Source organism: Cibotium barometz, chromosome 6 (assembly GCF_041138505.1).
Source record: "Cibotium barometz isolate CiBa-2024 chromosome 6, ASM4113850v1, whole genome shotgun sequence".
Classification (NCBI taxonomy): domain Eukaryota; kingdom Viridiplantae; phylum Streptophyta; class Polypodiopsida; order Cyatheales; family Cibotiaceae; genus Cibotium; species Cibotium barometz.
This window is the reverse complement of record NC_141051.1, coordinates 41,804,937-41,828,431: the sequence shown is the minus strand read 5'-3', so window position 1 is coordinate 41,828,431 and position 23,495 is coordinate 41,804,937. Positions and strand designations below refer to the sequence as shown.

The window sequence follows — 23,495 nt, the reverse complement described above, 5'->3', positions numbered from 1 at the left end:
CCGCCCCCCCGCAAAAAAAAGACCTCGAGGGTACTGAGTCTCCCTTGTCCATCCCTGAGCCCTACGGTGAAATACACATTAAATGGTGTTTTTTTTTTTGAAGGGGCTTAGCATAAATTTCGGTGTGCTCATTCTAGATTTTGTGGGGTGTAAGGCATGGTGGGGGAAAATTTTTGCACTAGTGTTGGCTCTTGAAAATTTTCAAGCCCACAAAAATATTGTAAACCATATTGGTTTACAAAAAATTAGTGTCTCGTGGTATACTAATGATTAATGTGCACCTACACACTATTGGTTAATAATATGGTCCCAAATAAGAATAGAGCCTTATGCATAGCACTCATCTAGACTAACCATCGGGCTATCCCCCAATCACTGCCAAGCCTTGAAAACAATACAATTCCAAGACCACAAGGACATTATAAACCATGGTTTATAGAAAAGTAGTGACTTGTGGTATACTAATGATTAATGTGCATGACCTACACACTATTAGTCTAATTATATGGCCCCAAATAGGAATTAAGCCTCACAGAAAGCAATCATCTACACTAACCATTACGCTATCCCCCAATCGCCCAAGCCTTGAAAACAATATAGATTTGGTCTTGCAACATTTGCACATGTGGGCTCGGTGCTACTAGCCAACAGCCTTTGGCCATATAGACTATTCAAATTAGGTTTTCCTACTAGGACCTAGACAAAAGTTCTTTCTTCAAAACACCCGATAAATTATACTACACATAACTTGCATCCAAATATTTTTATAACATACTTATCATAACTTGACCATATTCAAGTTGATTTGCGTATAGTCAGTACCACCATTATGGGTGCCCTGTCGAGTTTGTGGAGGCCCCTAGGCCCAAAACCTAAATTGGCCATAACTTGCTGAAAACTCATCCTGAATATGGTCATGTTTATACTAAAATCAAATGAAACATGTCCAATGACCTTATAAGCTCGCCATAAAAGATCATCAAAAAATAAAACCCTTATTTAATCATGAGGGGCTACACTCGATAGAGGGGGTAATTTTTCTTATTTAATCATGAAGAGCTACACTCGATAGAGGGGGCAATATTTTTTTAAATAAGGGGGGAGATGCTACTAAGATTTTGTAGGAAATTTCTTGGTAAAAGAATTGGGAGAATAAATCACCACAACCACCAAGCCTAGAGAGTCCACCTAGAAGGTAACCAAACTTGCCAACCAAGAGAACCAAGAGCACCAATTACAAGGCAATGGAATCCCAAGAAGTATCCAAAAATCAAGGCCATGATAGTGCACAAGCCAAGGGGAGCTGGTAGCACATGTATGTGCACACAATGCCTAAGAGGCCCACATGTATACCATCATGAAGTGTGGAGAGGAACACCCTCCCTCTCTCTTAGGGCCTTTACACTATATAAATGTCCCCCCGCCCAACCTCGAGGGTACTCTTGTCCATCCCTGAGCCCTCACGGTGAAATACACATTAAATGGTGTTTTTTTAAAAAAAGGGGCTTAGCATAAATGTCGGTGTGCTCATTCTAGATTTTGTGTGGGGGATGTTGCCAAGTGCACAAACGGTATACCAAAATCTATATTGAACAATGAAAATGTGCTCGCCTACATTGAAGAATGGTTAATGATATATTGGACATTTGTTCACATTTTTTCTTAGTGATGGGAGAACACTTTTTGCACTAGTGTTGGCTCTTGAAAATTCTCAAGCCCACAAAAATATTGTAAACCATATTGGTTTACAAAAAATTAGTGTCTCGTGGTATACTAATGATTAATGTGTACCTACACTCTATTGGTTAATAATATGGTCCCAAATAAGAATAGAGCCTTATGCATAGCACTCATCTAAACTAACCATCGGGCTATCCCCCAATCACTGCCAAGCCTTGAAAACAATACAATTCCAAGACCACAAGGACATTATAAACCATGGTTTATAGAAAAGTAGTGACTTGTGGTATACTAATGATTAATGTGCATGACCTACACACTATTAGTCTAATTATATGGCCCCAAATAGGAATTAAGCCTCACAGAAAGCAATCATCTACACTAACCATTACGCTATCCCCCAATCGCCCAAGCCTTGAAAACAATATAGATTTGGTCTTGCAACATTTGCACATGTGGGCTCGGTGCTACTAGCCAACAGCCTTTGGCCATATAGACTATTCAAATTAGGTTTTCCTACTAGGACCTAGACAAAAGTTCTTTCTTCAAAACACCCGATAAATTATACTACACATAACTTGCATCCAAATATTTTTATAACATACTTATCATAACTTGACCATATTCAAGTTGATTTGCGTATAAACATGACCATATTCTGATGAGTTCTGAGCAAGTTATTGTCATTCCACTCAATTTGAGTATAAACATGACCATATTCCGATGAGTTTTGCGCAAGTTATGGCTATTTTAAGTTTTGGGCCTGGGGGATTGACAAGTCAGTACCACCATTATGGGTGCCCTGTCGAGTTTGTGGAGGCCCCTAGGCCCAAAACCTAAATTGGCCATAACTTGCTGAAAACTCATCCTGAATATGGTCATGTTTATACTAAAATCAAATGAAACATGTCCAATGACCTTATAAGCTCGCCATAAAAGATCATCAAAAAATAAAACCCTTATTTAATCATGAGGGGCTACACTCGATAGAGGGGGTAATTTTTCTTATTTAATCATGAAGAGCTACACTCGATAGAGGGGGCAATATTTTTTTAAATAAGGGGGGAGATGCTACTAAGATTTTGTAGGAAATTTCTTGGTAAAAGAATTGGGAGAATAAATCACCACAACCACCAAGCCTAGAGAGTCCACCTAGAAGGTAACCAAACTTGCCAACCAAGAGAACCAAGAGCACCAATTACAAGGCAATGGAATCCCAAGAAGTATCCAAAAATCAAGGCCATGATAGTGCACAAGCCAAGGGGAGCTGGTAGCACATGTATGTGCACACAATGCCTAAGAGGCCCACATGTATACCATCATGAAGTGTGGAGAGGAACACCCTCCCTCTCTCTTAGGGCCTTTACACTATATAAATGTCCCCCCGCCCAACCTCGAGGGTACTCTTGTCCATCCCTGAGCCCTCACGGTGAAATACACATTAAATGGTGTTTTTTTTAAAAAAAGGGGCTTAGCATAAATGTCGGTGTGCTCATTCTAGATTTTGTGTGGGGGATGTTGCCAAGTGCACAAACGGTATACCAAAATCTATATTGAACAATGAAAATGTGCTCGCCTACATTGAAGAATGGTTAATGATATATTGGACATTTGTTCACATTTTTTCTTAGTGATGGGAGAACACTTTTTGCACTAGTGTTGGCTCTTGAAAATTCTCAAGCCCACAAAAATATTGTAAACCATATTGGTTTACAAAAAATTAGTGTCTCGTGGTATACTAATGATTAATGTGTACCTACACTCTATTGGTTAATAATATGGTCCCAAATAAGAATAGAGCCTTATGCATAGCACTCATCTAAACTAACCATTGGGCTATCCCCCAATCACTGCCAAGCCTTGAAAACAATACAATTCCAAGCCCACAAGGATATTATTACAGAAAAGTAGTGACTTGTGGTATACTAATGATTAATGTGCGCGACCTACACACTTATATGGCCCCAAATAGGAATTAAGCCTCACATAAAGCAATCATCTACACTAACCATTATGCTATCCCCCAATCGCCCAAGCCTTGAAAACAATATAGATTTGGTCTTGCGACATTTACACATGCGGGCTCGATGCTACTAGCCAATAGCCTTTGGCCATATAGACTATTCAAATTAGGTTTCCCTACTAGGACCTAGACAAAAGTTCTTTCTTTAAAACACCCGATAAATTATACTACACATAACTTGCATCCAAATATTTTTATAACATACTTTCATACTTATCATAACTTGACCATATTCAAGTTGATTTGCGTATAAACATGACCATATTCTGATGAGTTTTGAGCAAGTTATTGCCATCCCACTCAATTTGAGTATAAACATGACCATATTCTGATGAGTTTTGAGCAAGTTATGGCTATTTTAAGTTTTGGGCTTGGGGGCTTGACAAGTCAGTGTACCACCATAATGGGTGCCTTGTCAGGTTTGTGGAGGCCCCTAGGCCCAAAACCTAAATTGGCCATACTTGATGAAAACTCATCCTGAATATGGTCATGTTTATACTAAAATCAAATGAAACATGTCCAATGACCTTATAAGCTCACCATAAAAGATCATCAAAAAATAAAACTCTTATTTAATCATGAGGGGCTACACTCGATAGAGGGGGTAATTTTTCTTATTTAATCATGAAGAGCTACAGTCGATAGAGGGGGCAATATTTTTTTAAATAAGGGGGGAGATGCTACTAAGATTTTGTGGGAAATTTCTTGGTAAAAGAATTGGGAGAATAAATCACCACAACCACCAAGCCTAGAGAGTCCACCTAGAAGGTAACCAAACTTGCCAACTAAGAGAACCAAGAGCACCAATTACAAGGCAATGGAATCCCAAGAAGCATCCAAAAATCAAGGCCATGATAGTGCACAAGCCAAGGGGAGCTGGTAGCACATGTATGTGTACAGAATGTCTAAGAGGCCCACATGTCTACCATCATGAAGTATGGAGAGGAACACCCTCCCTCTCTCTTAGGAGTTGAAGGTAGAATGTTTTCCAGTTTTTTATGTGTAGTGGTTTTGGGAGTTGTGTCGAAAGTATGTGTGATAATAAAGGACATGGGAACCTTAAGCTAACAGGGGCATTTTCCATGTTGGGAGAAAAAGGGAAAAATGTGGGTCTCTTGTGAAGTATAGAAACTTAAACGCACACACCATATGATGAATATCATAGCTAGAAGAATGATTTTTTGACCCTGTCTTTTGGGGATTACCATGGGACTTTGAAGGAACATATGAAATGTTTATTTAACTAAAAATTTACACAGATCAAGCTATAAAATTAGAGATTAGGAAGGGTCCAATCATGCTACACTGAGATAATTATTGAAGCTATATCTTTTGACTTATCTTGCATGTTGAGAGGAGATTTCTTTTAAGAGTGATTAAGCACATAAGAAGTATGATTCTAGGAGCTTAAATTGAACAAGGTTTAAGCCTTGCATGTTGAGAGGAGATTTCTTTTAAGAGTGATTAAGCACATAAGTATGATTCTAGGAGCTTAAATTGAACAAGGTTTAAGCCTTCATAAGGATTAGTGAAGGATCATTCAAACTTTACTTGCATGTAAATGAAAGAGGGAATTTAGAGGACATATTTATAGTTCTAGGAAACATTATGAGTATCCGTTCTTGGGATATTTAAAGGATTGATAAGGGGATGCATTTATGAATTCAAGGGACTTGTAAATGCTATAAAAACTTCATAATAACTAGAATTAAGTATTGGAATTAAAGTGAACCTTGTGAACCTAGTCAAGTGGGATCAAGAAAGCTTAGAATGTAATATCAAGTCCTTAAAGTTATATGCTTGGTGAAGTTATATTATGGAAGTGGATTTAAAGACCCAGAGCAAGGCAAGCCCTAAGTAAAAGAGGGGGACTAAAGAGTATCCGAACATGATGAGTTGCCCTAGTGACATGATGTGTGGGATGAAATTCCATACATATGAACAAGAGTGTGCACCACTCCAAATCCATGATAATGAGGAAAATCAAAGTCCATCTTTACTCATGAGAGGAGATTACCCTAAAAGATAACGTAAGCTAAACCAAGAAGAGCTTGAAGGTTAGGGAATAGAGTTCTTATATTTGGAAGGAAAAGGACAAGAAGAATTCAAAGCTAGAATGAACTAGCCACTATGCATATGGAAGGAAATTGGCTTGGTTTGACAAAATTCATTGCGTTATTGGACTAGAGACGTACATGTCCTTTGATTATTTTGATATTTTTTAATGGGGTTTTCTTAGTATGATATAAACTTATATGAAGCATTGTAATTGCATCTAAAAATCTCTATGCGGTCAGCTTGCATATTGTTAATCCACTATGGTGGTTAATTCTACTATGGTAGAACACATGCTTCTATGGAAGCCCACTTTGCAGAGTGAGATAGGTTACCATTATGATGGGAGACCTAGGTGAGAACTGCAGGACTCACTGGTCCTAAGTGTACTAACACACACTTAAGATCTACAACTTCTTAGCTCTCCATTGCATGGAGTTTTTGGTTGTCTGGAGCTCAAGGGTGGTCGAGCGAATTTAGCTCTTGTAGAGAATGAACTTGTCTTCTATAAAAAACCATGTGATAATGGATGCATTTAAGAATGAGAAGTATGTCTTGTGTATGATTTGAATCATTTCACTTTTATGGTTTAAAGTTGTTGTTTTATATCACGATGATGCTATATGATGTTGCTAGATGATGACGGCATGTTTTATTTTGATCTTTATGTGGAGATTGCACATGGTCTTGTGTATGAAGAGGCTTCAAATTTATTGAAACCTTTTCTTATTTAGTTTTTCTTTATTTCTTCTCTAACTAAGGTTAGATGCAGTTTCCATAAACAAGTAAATTGGAGCCTCACAACACCAAGAATCATGGTATATATCTCATGGTTTCTTAGCCAAATAGATCCTCATATGCCTTGACTTTGTCACAAAAAAGATTATAAGCAAGTAGTTGAACAGGTTCCATAACAAAATGGGATCACTCATAAGATGAATGAATTATTACAAGAAATGGTAAACAAGTTATGTATCTTAAATCCTTCTAAAAAATGAAAAAAGTGGATTAATAGGTACAAAGGAGGATAAGTGGAAAGAACAAATGCTAGAAGAAGTTTCATAGGGATCTTCCATACCCACTAGAGCTCGCACTTCTCCTCAATAATATATCACTTAGGTGGCTAGAAGATACTCTTAGGCAATCAAGGGATAATGGTAAAGGATTCAATGAGAGAGAGATGGAGTTTGCCAAAGGATGCAATTGGCATGTAAGCAAGTACATGTCCCATTTGAAGAAATGTTTTGTTGTTCTTGGCATATTAATAATAGCTTTTCTTAACATATTAATGATAGTAAAATTGCTATAGTATCGTTAAATTTAAGCATTATGGCCGCATGGTCATCACTTTCATGTGGAGCATATAGATAAGAGAAGCAAAACTTTTGATTATGGAGTAATGGCTAGTTCAAGTGATACAAATCTTCTTATTCTCGATTATTGTGAAACTATACAAGATATCATAAACGTAGGATTTAGGTAATTTGAATGTTCATTCTTGATGTGCAATGGTTGTTCCACGGGAACACTCACGGGAACACAGATTATGGAAGGAGGCCGGAAGCAATTAATGCGAGAGAGCGGGATTGTAGCCATGGGAACATAAAGACGCACATAATTTTTTTATATTTTTGTGCCGAAGTGCAATGTAAATTGTTTTAGGCCAATGTGGGTTCTAAAGAGTTCTAAGTGTATTAAGCAAGGCTCACTTATGGGGTTGTCCACCCATGTGTGAAAGAGGCCTAGGGTTAGGGTTAGTGACATCTCTATAAAAGAGATGTTAGCTAAAGAAAGAGTACATTTTTGGCCATTCTCATAAGCTATTGAGTGAAGCTCTTGAGCTCTCAAGCTATGGCAACTCTCTAACTCTCTCTCTATTGTACTCTAATGAGCATCAAGCTCCAATGAGTATAGCTCCACTTCTTTCTCTTAATCTCTTTTAGCATCATTGAAGTAGATTAATCTAAGATTAGTTGAATGCTTCTTTCTTTCTCTTGTGTATGCTGCATGCTTGTAGTGTGTGTGTGTAGTCTCCATTGATGCAAGCTCTTGCCCACTTCATTGGCAATGAGTTATTCATGGATAGACTCTCTCTATGAGCTTGCGGGTTTGTGAATGTTACATTCTATGCTTGCTTAAGCTTGTGGATTAGTAGATGCACGGTTATGGGTTTGCTGGCATTAGGGAAAGCTAAGATTTAATCAATATTTGAATGGGATTAAGAGATTGTCATGCATTGCTTGTTCTCTTGATTAGTATAGTGGATTTAAGGGATTGAGAGATTGATTGAGGTGTTGGATGGTTGAATCGTCAAGTGGGGGTTCGTGTATGTGAGCTCTCCCTCATGGGATAAGCCTTCATACTCTAAAGGGATTTTTTTTCTAACACTACATACAATTGGATTAAGCTTGCTTGAATTTTTTAAATAAGGATTACACAAAAAATGATGGTTCTTTGGTGTATTGTTTTGCCTCTGATAAGGCTCAATTTTTGGTGGATTCATATTTGTGCTAACAATGGTGCTTCATTGGTGCTTGCCTTTTTCAAAACTTAGTTATCACCCATAAAAGTACCACTATAGTTGCATCGTACTATAGTGTAGTGAACCTTTAATTGATATTTTCTTAATCCATTTTATTTTGATTGATTATCTCCATCTAGTACAAAAATGAAAAATGTCTTGGAAGCAGTATTCTTTGACATCAACTAAGACACTTAATGCCTTCACATAAACACATTATAAGGGCCCTCTTATACATATGTAGGATGCTTACAATCATAAGTATGCATATACTCGGGTGTTGACACCATAAGATTAATGCTTGGTTTTTGATGGGCACTGCCTTGCTCGTTAGAAATCATAACTTTTGGGAGAAAAACGATAGTGTATTTTGTGATGTGCATATCATGATTTTTGGGAAAAAAAGATAGTGTATTTTGTGATGTGCATATGAAATTTAATTTGTCTACTAAAAACCATTGAGAAATTATAGGTAAAACATCTAACAAAAATCAAGCCTAATCATAAGTAAACTATAATGCCTTCACATAAAACAAGTAAAGACTCGATGCATACTTACGATATTAGATAATCACAAGTATGTATACTTAAAATCAAGCCTAATTATAAGTAGGCTATAATGCCTTCACATAAAACATGTAAAGACTCGATGCATACTTTGGATGTTAGATAATCACAAAGTATACATACATGCATACTTTGGATGCTGATCATAAATATACTATAAAACATGCAATATTTGACAACTAAAACAAGAACCAAAAGTTTTTCAATCAATGGATCACTTTTCAACTCATGACAGAAAACATCAGAAAATGTCAATATCCAAAAATATCAGTGTCCTTCCCATGATGCAACTCCCACCATGGGATGTTTATGCATGAGCTGGTGTGCACGATATGGGTTTATGCAGAACTAGAGGGCATGAAGTGAGGATCATGGACAACCAGGGCCATGTGCCGGCCCTCCGAGGACTACCGTGGTGCCCATAGCAGCATGAGTGGTAGTTTGTATATTGTAGCAGTCAGGGTCAGAAGTGACGAGCACGACATCACTTGCCCTTGCATCTGTGAGTATATTTGGTGAAGTCATCACCTGCAGGGAGTGGGCATAAGTAGCTGCAACATCCACACCCTCGCTAGGAAAGTTTCCATTGCCCATCTCAGTAGTAGTATGTACTCCTCCAACTTTCGAGTTGATCACCGATCCTCCAATACTAGCTGTGTCTGCATATTGTGCTAGATTTGTAAATAATTCTGATGGCCAATATCCCACATCAATTGTGCCATATGCTAGCCACCAATTATGAGTTACAAGATCCTACAAGCAACGTCAGCATAGGCATATATCACAATGAGTTATTAGTCAATGAGCTCAACATATCCAAATGTGTACTGTACATAAAAAAATGCATTATGGCTCAACATTTATCTCAAGGAGAATCCAATTTGATTGATTTATCAATAACCTCACCTGCCAAATACGAAAAGAGACATCAACTAGATGGCCTTTATCGGTAGAAGTAGGGAATATGGTTGCACCTATGGCAATTTGAAATGCCACATGGACGAAGCCTGGGCAGGTGAGATCAAAACATCCTGTGTCTACATAGAAGTCCTTCTGCATGCATGCGAAGTGAAACGAAACATGAGAAGGAAGCAATTCTTGTACATGAGGATTTTGAATCACTTGATCCCATCAAAGATTTATAACCCACCGTCTAGTAGGTGGAAAGGCGGGTGTAGTTATCGCCATAGAGTTCAGGGTTCACCTAACATGGAGAAGTGTTAGAATAATGTCTTATAAGGACTGTTCCACAGCTTATTAGTACAGTAATTTTTAGATTTGATGTTAGATGTTTAGGGGATAAGAAATCACATTAGATGTTAATTAGGGACCCCCTGAAGGTCTCAATATGTATGCAAAGGTTTGAGGCTAGTGAGCTTACCGACCATCCAGTTTCGACCGTGTTGAGGGTGTTGTCTAAGGCGGATCCAGCAGTCAGCCACACGTCGACCGCGCTCATCTCAGAAGCTATATTCTCAACGTGAGGATTCCATATGCTGAGTGATGCGGAGGCTCCAAATATGGGTTGGCCGTGGGAATACACGGCCTTGGCAAACTGCAAATACATGTACTTCCTTTAAAAAAATTATGGGCTTAAGCTGGACTCAATCATTATCCTAATCGACTTGAAATTAATCAAGCACGAGATTTGATTATTTAACTGACCTCGATGTTTCCTGTAAAATCTCGTGAGAAGCGCTTCTGTTTACAATGCACGACTCTACGGGACTTGAGAATATACAGCAAAGAAGGTCTTCGTATTGCCACGGTTCCAATTGGACAGATGCCATTGAGATGCCAAAGCTGCGCACCCGCGATCAAAACTGGCGGATAATTATCCATCTCAGGATTGCGTTTAATTCCATCGGGAGTAGAGCTCGGGAATTCCTGTTAGTATGTGCAGCAATCTCTGTTAACCTAATAATATGTGGATTGCGTTTAATTGCATCGGGAGAAAAGCTCGGGAATTCCTGTTAGTGTATGCAATAATCTCTGTTAACCTAATAATACGTCGATATACTAAATCTTAAGGAGCTTTTAACAGTACGCATGATTGAATCTAAGGTGCTTAGCTAGCTAAAAAGAGAGAGAATAATTGACCTGGATAGTATGGTTTCTTAACAACGGGTGATCTAACGCAGGCTGCTTCTCCCGCAACACGCAATCAATGATGTCTCCATCGGGACTCTGTAGGGTTCACAAGACAACATAACATGCATCGACGTTTATATGATCAATAAACGCACCGAATCAAAGTAATTGATGATTTGATCTATATTAATTACTGCATTGACCTAATTAATGAGATAATTTCGTCCACCTGGATGCTCCGAACCGATGGTTTGATAAGCTCGCGGAGTTGCAGATGCGCTTTGGCGACATCCTCCCTGGTGTACCCACTTAGCGAGTCTCTTACTTGATCGGCTGTAAGACTTCTTCCTCGCACAACATGCACGAAGAAACTAGACAATACTAAAATGCTCAAGAGGACGTCGCTGGCCGATAGATGTCTGTCATTGCGCCCTCGCAAAGTCATCATCACCACCGTCATATTATTGTGCAGTGTCTATAATATAAACCTTGCCTTATTCTCATCACCACCGTCATACTATTGTCCAGAAACCTTGTAAAGATTCGGACTGCGCGTAGTCGGTACTACTAACTATCGGCATCCATTGGGAGAAATCTTAGGGCCTTTACACTATGGAAATGTTTTCCCCGCCCCCCCGCAAAAAAAAGACCTCGAGGGTACTGAGTCTCCCTTGTCCATCCCTGAGCCCTACGGTGAAATACACATTAAATGGTGTTTTTTTTTTTGAAGGGGCTTAGCATAAATTTCGGTGTGCTCATTCTAGATTTTGTGGGGTGTAAGGCATGGTGGGGGAAAATTTTTGCACTAGTGTTGGCTCTTGAAAATTTTCAAGCCCACAAAAATATTGTAAACCATATTGGTTTACAAAAAATTAGTGTCTCGTGGTATACTAATGATTAATGTGCACCTACACACTATTGGTTAATAATATGGTCCCAAATAAGAATAGAGCCTTATGCATAGCACTCATCTAGACTAACCATCGGGCTATCCCCCAATCACTGCCAAGCCTTGAAAACAATACAATTCCAAGACCACAAGGACATTATAAACCATGGTTTATAGAAAAGTAGTGACTTGTGGTATACTAATGATTAATGTGCATGACCTACACACTATTAGTCTAATTATATGGCCCCAAATAGGAATTAAGCCTCACAGAAAGCAATCATCTACACTAACCATTACGCTATCCCCCAATCGCCCAAGCCTTGAAAACAATATAGATTTGGTCTTGCAACATTTGCACATGTGGGCTCGGTGCTACTAGCCAACAGCCTTTGGCCATATAGACTATTCAAATTAGGTTTTCCTACTAGGACCTAGACAAAAGTTCTTTCTTCAAAACACCCGATAAATTATACTACACATAACTTGCATCCAAATATTTTTATAACATACTTATCATAACTTGACCATATTCAAGTTGATTTGCGTATAAACATGACCATATTCTGATGAGTTCTGAGCAAGTTATTGTCATTCCACTCAATTTGAGTATAAACATGACCATATTCCGATGAGTTTTGCGCAAGTTATGGCTATTTTAAGTTTTGGGCCTGGGGGATTGACAAGTCAGTACCACCATTATGGGTGCCCTGTCGAGTTTGTGGAGGCCCCTAGGCCCAAAACCTAAATTGGCCATAACTTGCTGAAAACTCATCCTGAATATGGTCATGTTTATACTAAAATCAAATGAAACATGTCCAATGACCTTATAAGCTCGCCATAAAAGATCATCAAAAAATAAAACCCTTATTTAATCATGAGGGGCTACACTCGATAGAGGGGGTAATTTTTCTTATTTAATCATGAAGAGCTACACTCGATAGAGGGGGCAATATTTTTTTAAATAAGGGGGGAGATGCTACTAAGATTTTGTAGGAAATTTCTTGGTAAAAGAATTGGGAGAATAAATCACCACAACCACCAAGCCTAGAGAGTCCACCTAGAAGGTAACCAAACTTGCCAACCAAGAGAACCAAGAGCACCAATTACAAGGCAATGGAATCCCAAGGAGTATCCAAAAATCAAGGCCATGATAGTGCACAAGCCAAGGGGAGCTGGTAGCACATGTATGTGCACACAATGCCTAAGAGGCCCACATGTATACCATCATGAAGTGTGGAGAGGAACACCCTCCCTCTCTCTTAGGGCCTTTACACTATATAAATGTCCCCCCGCCCAACCTCGAGGGTACTCTTGTCCATCCCTGAGCCCTCACGGTGAAATACACATTAAATGGTGTTTTTTTAAAAAAAGGGGCTTAGCATAAATGTCGGTGTGCTCATTCTAGATTTTGTGTGGGGGATGTTGCCAAGTGCACAAACGGTATACCAAAATCTATATTGAACAATGAAAATGTGCTCGCCTACATTGAAGAATGGTTAATGATATATTGGACATTTGTTCACATTTTTTCTTAGTGATGGGAGAACACTTTTTGCACTAGTGTTGGCTCTTGAAAATTCTCAAGCCCACAAAAATATTGTAAACCATATTGGTTTACAAAAAATTAGTGTCTCGTGGTATACTAATGATTAATGTGTACCTACACTCTATTGGTTAATAATATGGTCCCAAATAAGAATAGAGCCTTATGCATAGCACTCATCTAAACTAACCATCGGGCTATCCCCCAATCACTGCCAAGCCTTGAAAACAATACAATTCCAAGACCACAAGGACATTATAAACCATGGTTTATAGAAAAGTAGTGACTTGTGGTATACTAATGATTAATGTGCATGACCTACACACTATTAGTCTAATTATATGGCCCCAAATAGGAATTAAGCCTCACAGAAAGCAATCATCTACACTAACCATTACGCTATCCCCCAATCGCCCAAGCCTTGAAAACAATATAGATTTGGTCTTGCAACATTTGCACATGTGGGCTCGGTGCTACTAGCCAACAGCCTTTGGCCATATAGACTATTCAAATTAGGTTTTCCTACTAGGACCTAGACAAAAGTTCTTTCTTCAAAACACCCGATAAATTATACTACACATAACTTGCATCCAAATATTTTTATAACATACTTATCATAACTTGACCATATTCAAGTTGATTTGCGTATAAACATGACCATATTCTGATGAGTTCTGAGCAAGTTATTGTCATTCCACTCAATTTGAGTATAAACATGACCATATTCCGATGAGTTTTGCGCAAGTTATGGCTATTTTAAGTTTTGGGCCTGGGGGATTGACAAGTCAGTACCACCATTATGGGTGCCCTGTCGAGTTTGTGGAGGCCCCTAGGCCCAAAACCTAAATTGGCCATAACTTGCTGAAAACTCATCCTGAATATGGTCATGTTTATACTAAAATCAAATGAAACATGTCCAATGACCTTATAAGCTCGCCATAAAAGATCATCAAAAAATAAAACCCTTATTTAATCATGAGGGGCTACACTCGATAGAGGGGGTAATTTTTCTTATTTAATCATGAAGAGCTACACTCGATAGAGGGGGCAATATTTTTTTAAATAAGGGGGGAGATGCTACTAAGATTTTGTAGGAAATTTCTTGGTAAAAGAATTGGGAGAATAAATCACCACAACCACCAAGCCTAGAGAGTCCACCTAGAAGGTAACCAAACTTGCCAACCAAGAGAACCAAGAGCACCAATTACAAGGCAATGGAATCCCAATAAGTATCCAAAAATCAAGGCCATGATAGTGCACAAGCCAAGGGGAGCTGGTAGCACATGTATGTGCACACAATGCCTAAGAGGCCCACATGTATACCATCATGAAGTGTGGAGAGGAACACCCTCCCTCTCTCTTAGGGCCTTTACACTATATAAATGTCCCCCCGCCCAACCTCGAGGGTACTCTTGTCCATCCCTGAGCCCTCACGGTGAAATACACATTAAATGGTGTTTTTTTTTAAAAAAGGGGCTTAGCATAAATGTCGGTGTGCTCATTCTAGATTTTGTGTGGGGGATGTTGCCAAGTGCACAAACGGTATACCAAAATCTATATTGAACAATGAAAATGTGCTCGCCTACATTGAAGAATGGTTAATGATATATTGGACATTTGTTCACATTTTTTCTTAGTGATGGGAGAACACTTTTTGCACTAGTGTTGGCTCTTGAAAATTCTCAAGCCCACAAAAATATTGTAAACCATATTGGTTTACAAAAAATTAGTGTCTCGTGGTATACTAATGATTAATGTGTACCTACACTCTATTGGTTAATAATATGGTCCCAAATAAGAATAGAGCCTTATGCATAGCACTCATCTAAACTAACCATTGGGCTATCCCCCAATCACTGCCAAGCCTTGAAAACAATACAATTCCAAGCCCACAAGGATATTATTACAGAAAAGTAGTGACTTGTGGTATACTAATGATTAATGTGCGCGACCTACACACTTATATGGCCCCAAATAGGAATTAAGCCTCACATAAAGCAATCATCTACACTAACCATTATGCTATCCCCCAATCGCCCAAGCCTTGAAAACAATATAGATTTGGTCTTGCGACATTTACACATGCGGGCTCGATGCTACTAGCCAATAGCCTTTGGCCATATAGACTATTCAAATTAGGTTTCCCTACTAGGACCTAGACAAAAGTTCTTTCTTTAAAACACCCGATAAATTATACTACACATAACTTGCATCCAAATATTTTTATAACATACTTTCATACTTATCATAACTTGACCATATTCAAGTTGATTTGCGTATAAACATGACCATATTCTGATGAGTTTTGAGCAAGTTATTGCCATCCCACTCAATTTGAGTATAAACATGACCATATTCTGATGAGTTTTGAGCAAGTTATGGCTATTTTAAGTTTTGGGCTTGGGGGCTTGACAAGTCAGTGTACCACCATAATGGGTGCCTTGTCAGGTTTGTGGAGGCCCCTAGGCCCAAAACCTAAATTGGCCATACTTGATGAAAACTCATCCTGAATATGGTCATGTTTATACTAAAATCAAATGAAACATGTCCAATGACCTTATAAGCTCACCATAAAAGATCATCAAAAAATAAAACTCTTATTTAATCATGAGGGGCTACACTCGATAGAGGGGGTAATTTTTCTTATTTAATCATGAAGAGCTACAGTCGATAGAGGGGGCAATATTTTTTTAAATAAGGGGGGAGATGCTACTAAGATTTTGTGGGAAATTTCTTGGTAAAAGAATTGGGAGAATAAATCACCACAACCACCAAGCCTAGAGAGTCCACCTAGAAGGTAACCAAACTTGCCAACTAAGAGAACCAAGAGCACCAATTACAAGGCAATGGAATCCCAAGAAGCATCCAAAAATCAAGGCCATGATAGTGCACAAGCCAAGGGGAGCTGGTAGCACATGTATGTGTACAGAATGTCTAAGAGGCCCACATGTCTACCATCATGAAGTATGGAGAGGAACACCCTCCCTCTCTCTTAGGAGTTGAAGGTAGAATGTTTTCCAGTTTTTTATGTGTAGTGGTTTTGGGAGTTGTGTCGAAAGTATGTGTGATAATAAAGGACATGGGAACCTTAAGCTAACAGGGGCATTTTCCATGTTGGGAGAAAAAGGGAAAAATGTGGGTCTCTTGTGAAGTATAGAAACTTAAACGCACACACCATATGATGAATATCATAGCTAGAAGAATGATTTTTTGACCCTGTCTTTTGGGGATTACCATGGGACTTTGAAGGAACATATGAAATGTTTATTTAACTAAAAATTTACACAGATCAAGCTATAAAATTAGAGATTAGGAAGGGTCCAATCATGCTACACTGAGATAATTATTGAAGCTATATCTTTTGACTTATCTTGCATGTTGAGAGGAGATTTCTTTTAAGAGTGATTAAGCACATAAGAAGTATGATTCTAGGAGCTTAAATTGAACAAGGTTTAAGCCTTGCATGTTGAGAGGAGATTTCTTTTAAGAGTGATTAAGCACATAAGTATGATTCTAGGAGCTTAAATTGAACAAGGTTTAAGCCTTCATAAGGATTAGTGAAGGATCATTCAAACTTTACTTGCATGTAAATGAAAGAGGGAATTTAGAGGACATATTTATAGTTCTAGGAAACATTATGAGTATCCGTTCTTGGGATATTTAAAGGATTGATAAGGGGATGCATTTATGAATTCAAGGGACTTGTAAATGCTATAAAAACTTCATAATAACTAGAATTAAGTATTGGAATTAAAGTGAACCTTGTGAACCTAGTCAAGTGGGATCAAGAAAGCTTAGAATGTAATATCAAGTCCTTAAAGTTATATGCTTGGTGAAGTTATATTATGGAAGTGGATTTAAAGACCCAGAGCAAGGCAAGCCCTAAGTAAAAGAGGGGGACTAAAGAGTATCCGAACATGATGAGTTGCCCTAGTGACATGATGTGTGGGATGAAATTCCATACATATGAACAAGAGTGTGCACCACTCCAAATCCATGATAATGAGGAAAATCAAAGTCCATCTTTACTCATGAGAGGAGATTACCCTAAAAGATAACGTAAGCTAAACCAAGAAGAGCTTGAAGGTTAGGGAATAGAGTTCTTATATTTGGAAGGAAAAGGACAAGAAGAATTCAAAGCTAGAATGAACTAGCCACTATGCATATGGAAGGAAATTGGCTTGGTTTGACAAAATTCATTGCGTTATTGGACTAGAGACGTACATGTCCTTTGATTATTTTGATATTTTTTAATGGGGTTTTCTTAGTATGATATAAACTTATATGAAGCATTGTAATTGCATCTAAAAATCTCTATGCGGTCAGCTTGCATATTGTTAATCCACTATGGTGGTTAATTCTACTATGGTAGAACACATGCTTCTATGGAAGCCCACTTTGCAGAGTGAGATAGGTTACCATTATGATGGGAGACCTAGGTGAGAACTGCAGGACTCACTGGTCCTAAGTGTACTAACACACACTTAAGATCTACAACTTCTTAGCTCTCCATTGCATGGAGTTTTTGGTTGTCTGGAGCTCAAGGGTGGTCGAGCGAATTTAGCTCTTGTAGAGAATGAACTTGTCTTCTATAAAAAACCATGTGATAATGGATGCATTTAAGAATGAGAAGTATGTCTTGTGTATGATTTGAATCATTTCACTTTTATGGTTTAAAGTTGTTGTTTTATATCACGATGATGCTATATGATGTTGCTAGATGATGACGGCATGTTTTATTTTGATCTTTATGTGGAGATTGCACATGGTCTTGTGTATGAAGAGGCTTCAAATTTATTGAAACCTTTTCTTATTTAGTTTTTCTTTATTTCTTCTCTAACTAAGGTTAGATGCAGTTTCCATAAACAAGTAAATTGGAGCCTCACAACACCAAGAATCATGGTATATATCTCATGGTTTCTTAGCCAAATAGATCCTCATATGCCTTGACTTTGTCACAAAAAAGATTATAAGCAAGTAGTTGAACAGGTTCCATAACAAAATGGGATCACTCATAAGATGAATGAATTATTACAAGAAATGGTAAACAAGTTATGTATCTTAAATCCTTCTAAAAAATGAAAAAAGTGGATTAATAGGTACAAAGGAGGATAAGTGGAAAGAACAAATGCTAGAAGAAGTTTCATAGGGATCTTCCATACCCACTAGAGCTCGCACTTCTCCTCAATAATATATCACTTAGGTGGCTAGAAGATACTCTTAGGCAATCAAGGGATAATGGTAAAGGATTCAATGAGAGAGAGATGGAGTTTGCCAAAGGATGCAATTGGCATGTAAGCAAGTACATGTCCCATTTGAAGAAATGTTTTGTTGTTCTTGGCATATTAATAATAGCTTTTCTTAACATATTAATGATAGTAAAATTGCTATAGTATCGTTAAATTTAAGCATTATGGCCGCATGGTCATCACTTTCATGTGGAGCATATAGATAAGAGAAGCAAAACTTTTGATTATGGAGTAATGGCTAGTTCAAGTGATACAAATCTTCTTATTCTCGATTATTGTGAAACTATACAAGATATCATAAACGTAGGATTTAGGTAATTTGAATGTTCATTCTTGATGTGCAATGGTTGTTCCACGGGAACACTCACGGGAACACAGATTATGGAAGGAGGCCGGAAGCAATTAATGCGAGAGAGCGGGATTGTAGCCATGGGAACATAAAGACGCACATAATTTTTTTATATTTTTGTGCCGAAGTGCAATGTAAATTGTTTTAGGCCAATGTGGGTTCTAAAGAGTTCTAAGTGTATTAAGCAAGGCTCACTTATGGGGTTGTCCACCCATGTGTGAAAGAGGCCTAGGGTTAGGGTTAGTGACATCTCTATAAAAGAGATGTTAGCTAAAGAAAGAGTACATTTTTGGCCATTCTCATAAGCTATTGAGTGAAGCTCTTGAGCTCTCAAGCTATGGCAACTCTCTAACTCTCTCTCTATTGTACTCTAATGAGCATCAAGCTCCAATGAGTATAGCTCCACTTCTTTCTCTTAATCTCTTTTAGCATCATTGAAGTAGATTAATCTAAGATTAGTTGAATGCTTCTTTCTTTCTCTTGTGTATGCTGCATGCTTGTAGTGTGTGTGTGTAGTCTCCATTGATGCAAGCTCTTGCCCACTTCATTGGCAATGAGTTATTCATGGATAGACTCTCTCTATGAGCTTGCGGGTTTGTGAATGTTACATTCTATGCTTGCTTAAGCTTGTGGATTAGTAGATGCACGGTTATGGGTTTGCTGGCATTAGAGAAAGCTAAGATTTAATCAATATTTGAATGGGATTAAGAGATTGTCATGCATTGCTTGTTCTCTTGATTAGTATAGTGGATTTAAGGGATTGAGAGATTGATTGAGGTGTTGGATGGTTGAATCGTCAAGTGGGGGTTCGTGTATGTGAGCTCTCCCTCATGGGATAAGCCTTCATACTCTAAAGGGATTTTTTTTCTAACACTACATACAATTGGATTAAGCTTGCTTGAATTTTTTAAATAAGGATTACACAAAAAATGATGGTTCTTTGGTGTATTGTTTTGCCTCTGATAAGGCTCAATTTTTGGTGGATTCATATTTGTGCTAACAATGGTGCTTCATTGGTGCTTGCCTTTTTCAAAACTTAGTTATCACCCATAAAAGTACCACTATAGTTGCATCGTACTATAGTGTAGTGAACCTTTAATTGATATTTTCTTAATCCATTTTATTTTGATTGATTATCTCCATCTAGTACAAAAATGAAAAATGTCTTGGAAGCAGTATTCTTTGACATCAACTAAGACACTTAATGCCTTCACATAAACACATTATAAGGGCCCTCTTATACATATGTAGGATGCTTACAATCATAAGTATGCATATACTCGGGTGTTGACACCATAAGATTAATGCTTGGTTTTTGATGGGCACTGCCTTGCTCGTTAGAAATCATAACTTTTGGGAGAAAAACGATAGTGTATTTTGTGATGTGCATATCATGATTTTTGGGAAAAAAAGATAGTGTATTTTGTGATGTGCATATGAAATTTAATTTGTCTACTAAAAACCATTGAGAAATTATAGGTAAAACATCTAACAAAAATCAAGCCTAATCATAAGTAAACTATAATGCCTTCACATAAAACAAGTAAAGACTCGATGCATACTTACGATATTAGATAATCACAAGTATGTATACTTAAAATCAAGCCTAATTATAAGTAGGCTATAATGCCTTCACATAAAACATGTAAAGACTCGATGCATACTTTGGATGTTAGATAATCACAAAGTATACATACATGCATACTTTGGATGCTGATCATAAATATACTATAAAACATGCAATATTTGACAACTAAAACAAGAACCAAAAGTTTTTCAATCAATGGATCACTTTTCAACTCATGACAGAAAACATCAGAAAATGTCAATATCCAAAAATATCAGTGTCCTTCCCATGATGCAACTCCCACCATGGGATGTTTATGCATGAGCTGGTGTGCACGATATGGGTTTATGCAGAACTAGAGGGCATGAAGTGAGGATCATGGACAACCAGGGCCATGTGCCGGCCCTCCGAGGACTACCGTGGTGCCCATAGCAGCATGAGTGGTAGTTTGTATATTGTAGCAGTCAGGGTCAGAAGTGACGAGCACGACATCACTTGCCCTTGCATCTGTGAGTATATTTGGTGAAGTCATCACCTGCAGGGAGTGGGCATAAGTAGCTGCAACATCCACACCCTCGCTAGGAAAGTTTCCATTGCCCATCTCAGTAGTAGTATGTACTCCTCCAACTTTCGAGTTGATCACCGATCCTCCAATACTAGCTGTGTCTGCATATTGTGCTAGATTTGTAAATAATTCTGATGGCCAATATCCCACATCAATTGTGCCATATGCTAGCCACCAATTATGAGTTACAAGATCCTACAAGCAACGTCAGCATAGGCATATATCACAATGAGTTATTAGTCAATGAGCTCAACATATCCAAATGTGTACTGTACATAAAAAAATGCATTATGGCTCAACATTTATCTCAAGGAGAATCCAATTTGATTGATTTATCAATAACCTCACCTGCCAAATACGAAAAGAGACATCAACTAGATGGCCTTTATCGGTAGAAGTAGGGAATATGGTTGCACCTATGGCAATTTGAAATGCCACATGGACGAAGCCTGGGCAGGTGAGATCAAAACATCCTGTGTCTACATAGAAGTCCTTCTGCATGCATGCGAAGTGAAACGAAACATGAGAAGGAAGCAATTCTTGTACATGAGGATTTTGAATCACTTGATCCCATCAAAGATTTATAACCCACCGTCTAGTAGGTGGAAAGGCGGGTGTAGTTATCGCCATAGAGTTCAGGGTTCACCTAACATGGAGAAGTGTTAGAATAATGTCTTATAAGGACTGTTCCACAGCTTATTAGTACAGTAATTTTTAGATTTGATGTTAGATGTTTAGGGGATAAGAAATCACATTAGATGTTAATTAGGGACCCCCTGAAGGTCTCAATATGTATGCAAAGGTTTGAGGCTAGTGAGCTTACCGACCATCCAGTTTCGACCGTGTTGAGGGTGTTGTCTAAGGCGGATCCAGCAGTCAGCCACACGTCGACCGCGCTCATCTCAGAAGCTATATTCTCAACGTGAGGATTCCATATGCTGAGTGATGCGGAGGCTCCAAATATGGGTTGGCCGTGGGAATACACGGCCTTGGCAAACTGCAAATACATGTACTTCCTTTAAAAAAATTATGGGCTTAAGCTGGACTCAATCATTATCCTAATCGACTTGAAATTAATCAAGCACGAGATTTGATTATTTAACTGACCTCGATGTTTCCTGTAAAATCTCGTGAGAAGCGCTTCTGTTTACAATGCACGACTCTACGGGACTTGAGAATATACAGCAAAGAAGGTCTTCGTATTGCCACGGTTCCAATTGGACAGATGCCATTGAGATGCCAAAGCTGCGCACCCGCGATCAAAACTGGCGGATAATTATCCATCTCAGGATTGCGTTTAATTCCATCGGGAGTAGAGCTCGGGAATTCCTGTTAGTATGTGCAGCAATCTCTGTTAACCTAATAATATGTGGATTGCGTTTAATTGCATCGGGAGAAAAGCTCGGGAATTCCTGTTAGTGTATGCAATAATCTCTGTTAACCTAATAATACGTCGATATACTAAATCTTAAGGAGCTTTTAACAGTACGCATGATTGAATCTAAGGTGCTTAGCTAGCTAAAAAGAGAGAGAATAATTGACCTGGATAGTATGGTTTCTTAACAACGGGTGATCTAACGCAGGCTGCTTCTCCCGCAACACGCAATCAATGATGTCTCCATCGGGACTCTGTAGGGTTCACAAGACAACATAACATGCATCGACGTTTATATGATCAATAAACGCACCGAATCAAAGTAATTGATGATTTGATCTATATTAATTACTGCATTGACCTAATTAATGAGATAATTTCGTCCACCTGGATGCTCCGAACCGATGGTTTGATAAGCTCGCGGAGTTGCAGATGCGCTTTGGCGACATCCTCCCTGGTGTACCCACTTAGCGAGTCTCTTACTTGATCGGCTGTAAGACTTCTTCCTCGCACAACATGCACGAAGAAACTAGACAATACTAAAATGCTCAAGAGGACGTCGCTGGCCGATAGATGTCTGTCATTGCGCCCTCGCAAAGTCATCATCACCACCGTCATATTATTGTGCAGTGTCTATAATATAAACCTTGCCTTATTCTCATCACCACCGTCATACTATTGTCCAGAAACCTTGTAAAGATTCGGACTGCGCGTAGTCGGTACTACTAACTATCGGCATCCATTGGGAGAAATCTTAGGGCCTTTACACTATGGAAATGTTTTCCCCGCCCCCCCGCAAAAAAAAGACCTCGAGGGTACTGAGTCTCCCTTGTCCATCCCTGAGCCCTACGGTGAAATACACATTAAATGGTGTTTTTTTTTTTGAAGGGGCTTAGCATAAATTTCGGTGTGCTCATTCTAGATTTTGTGGGGTGTAAGGCATGGTGGGGGAAAATTTTTGCACTAGTGTTGGCTCTTGAAAATTTTCAAGCCCACAAAAATATTGTAAACCATATTG

General features: G+C 38.4%; 2 protein-coding genes across 2 annotated transcripts; both read right to left on the bottom strand.

Annotated features, from left to right (window-relative positions):
- Nucleotides 1-9,215: 9,215 nt before the first annotated feature.
- On the bottom strand, nucleotides 9,216-11,397 carry LOC147637755 (protein neprosin-like). The gene is made up of 6 exons (XM_086799035.1): nucleotides 11,167-11,397; nucleotides 10,947-11,033; nucleotides 10,512-10,733; nucleotides 10,228-10,401; nucleotides 9,753-9,899; nucleotides 9,216-9,599 (listed from the first exon to the last, which is right to left on the bottom strand). The coding sequence occupies exons 1-6, from the start codon at nucleotides 11,395-11,397 to the stop codon at nucleotides 9,216-9,218; spliced, it is 1,245 nt and encodes a 414-aa protein (XP_086655161.1).
- Nucleotides 11,398-20,913: 9,516 nt separating this feature from the next.
- On the bottom strand, nucleotides 20,914-23,095 carry LOC147637754 (protein neprosin-like). Its single transcript, XM_086799034.1, has 6 exons — nucleotides 22,865-23,095; nucleotides 22,645-22,731; nucleotides 22,210-22,431; nucleotides 21,926-22,099; nucleotides 21,451-21,597; nucleotides 20,914-21,297 (listed from the first exon to the last, which is right to left on the bottom strand). Exons 1-6 carry the CDS (start codon nucleotides 23,093-23,095, stop codon nucleotides 20,914-20,916), a joined length of 1,245 nt encoding a protein of 414 aa, XP_086655160.1.
- Between the last annotated feature and the right edge of the window lie 400 nt (nucleotides 23,096-23,495).

Excerpts from the sequence above, each read along its gene's own strand:
- LOC147637755 (XM_086799035.1), bottom strand. The coding sequence starts at position 11,397 with ATGACGGTGGTGATGATGACTTTGCGAGGGCGCAATGACAGACATCTA. Across the intron at positions 10,402-10,511 it reads ATTTTACAGGAAACATCGAG|TTTGCCAAGGCCGTGTATTC; the intron begins GTCAGTTAAATA and ends ATGTATTTGCAG. Across the intron at positions 9,900-10,227 it reads CGGTCGAAACTGGATGGTCG|AAGGACTTCTATGTAGACAC; the intron begins GTAAGCTCACTA and ends GCATGCATGCAG.
- LOC147637754 (XM_086799034.1), bottom strand. The coding sequence starts at position 23,095 with ATGACGGTGGTGATGATGACTTTGCGAGGGCGCAATGACAGACATCTA. Across the intron at positions 22,100-22,209 it reads ATTTTACAGGAAACATCGAG|TTTGCCAAGGCCGTGTATTC; the intron begins GTCAGTTAAATA and ends ATGTATTTGCAG. Across the intron at positions 21,598-21,925 it reads CGGTCGAAACTGGATGGTCG|AAGGACTTCTATGTAGACAC; the intron begins GTAAGCTCACTA and ends GCATGCATGCAG.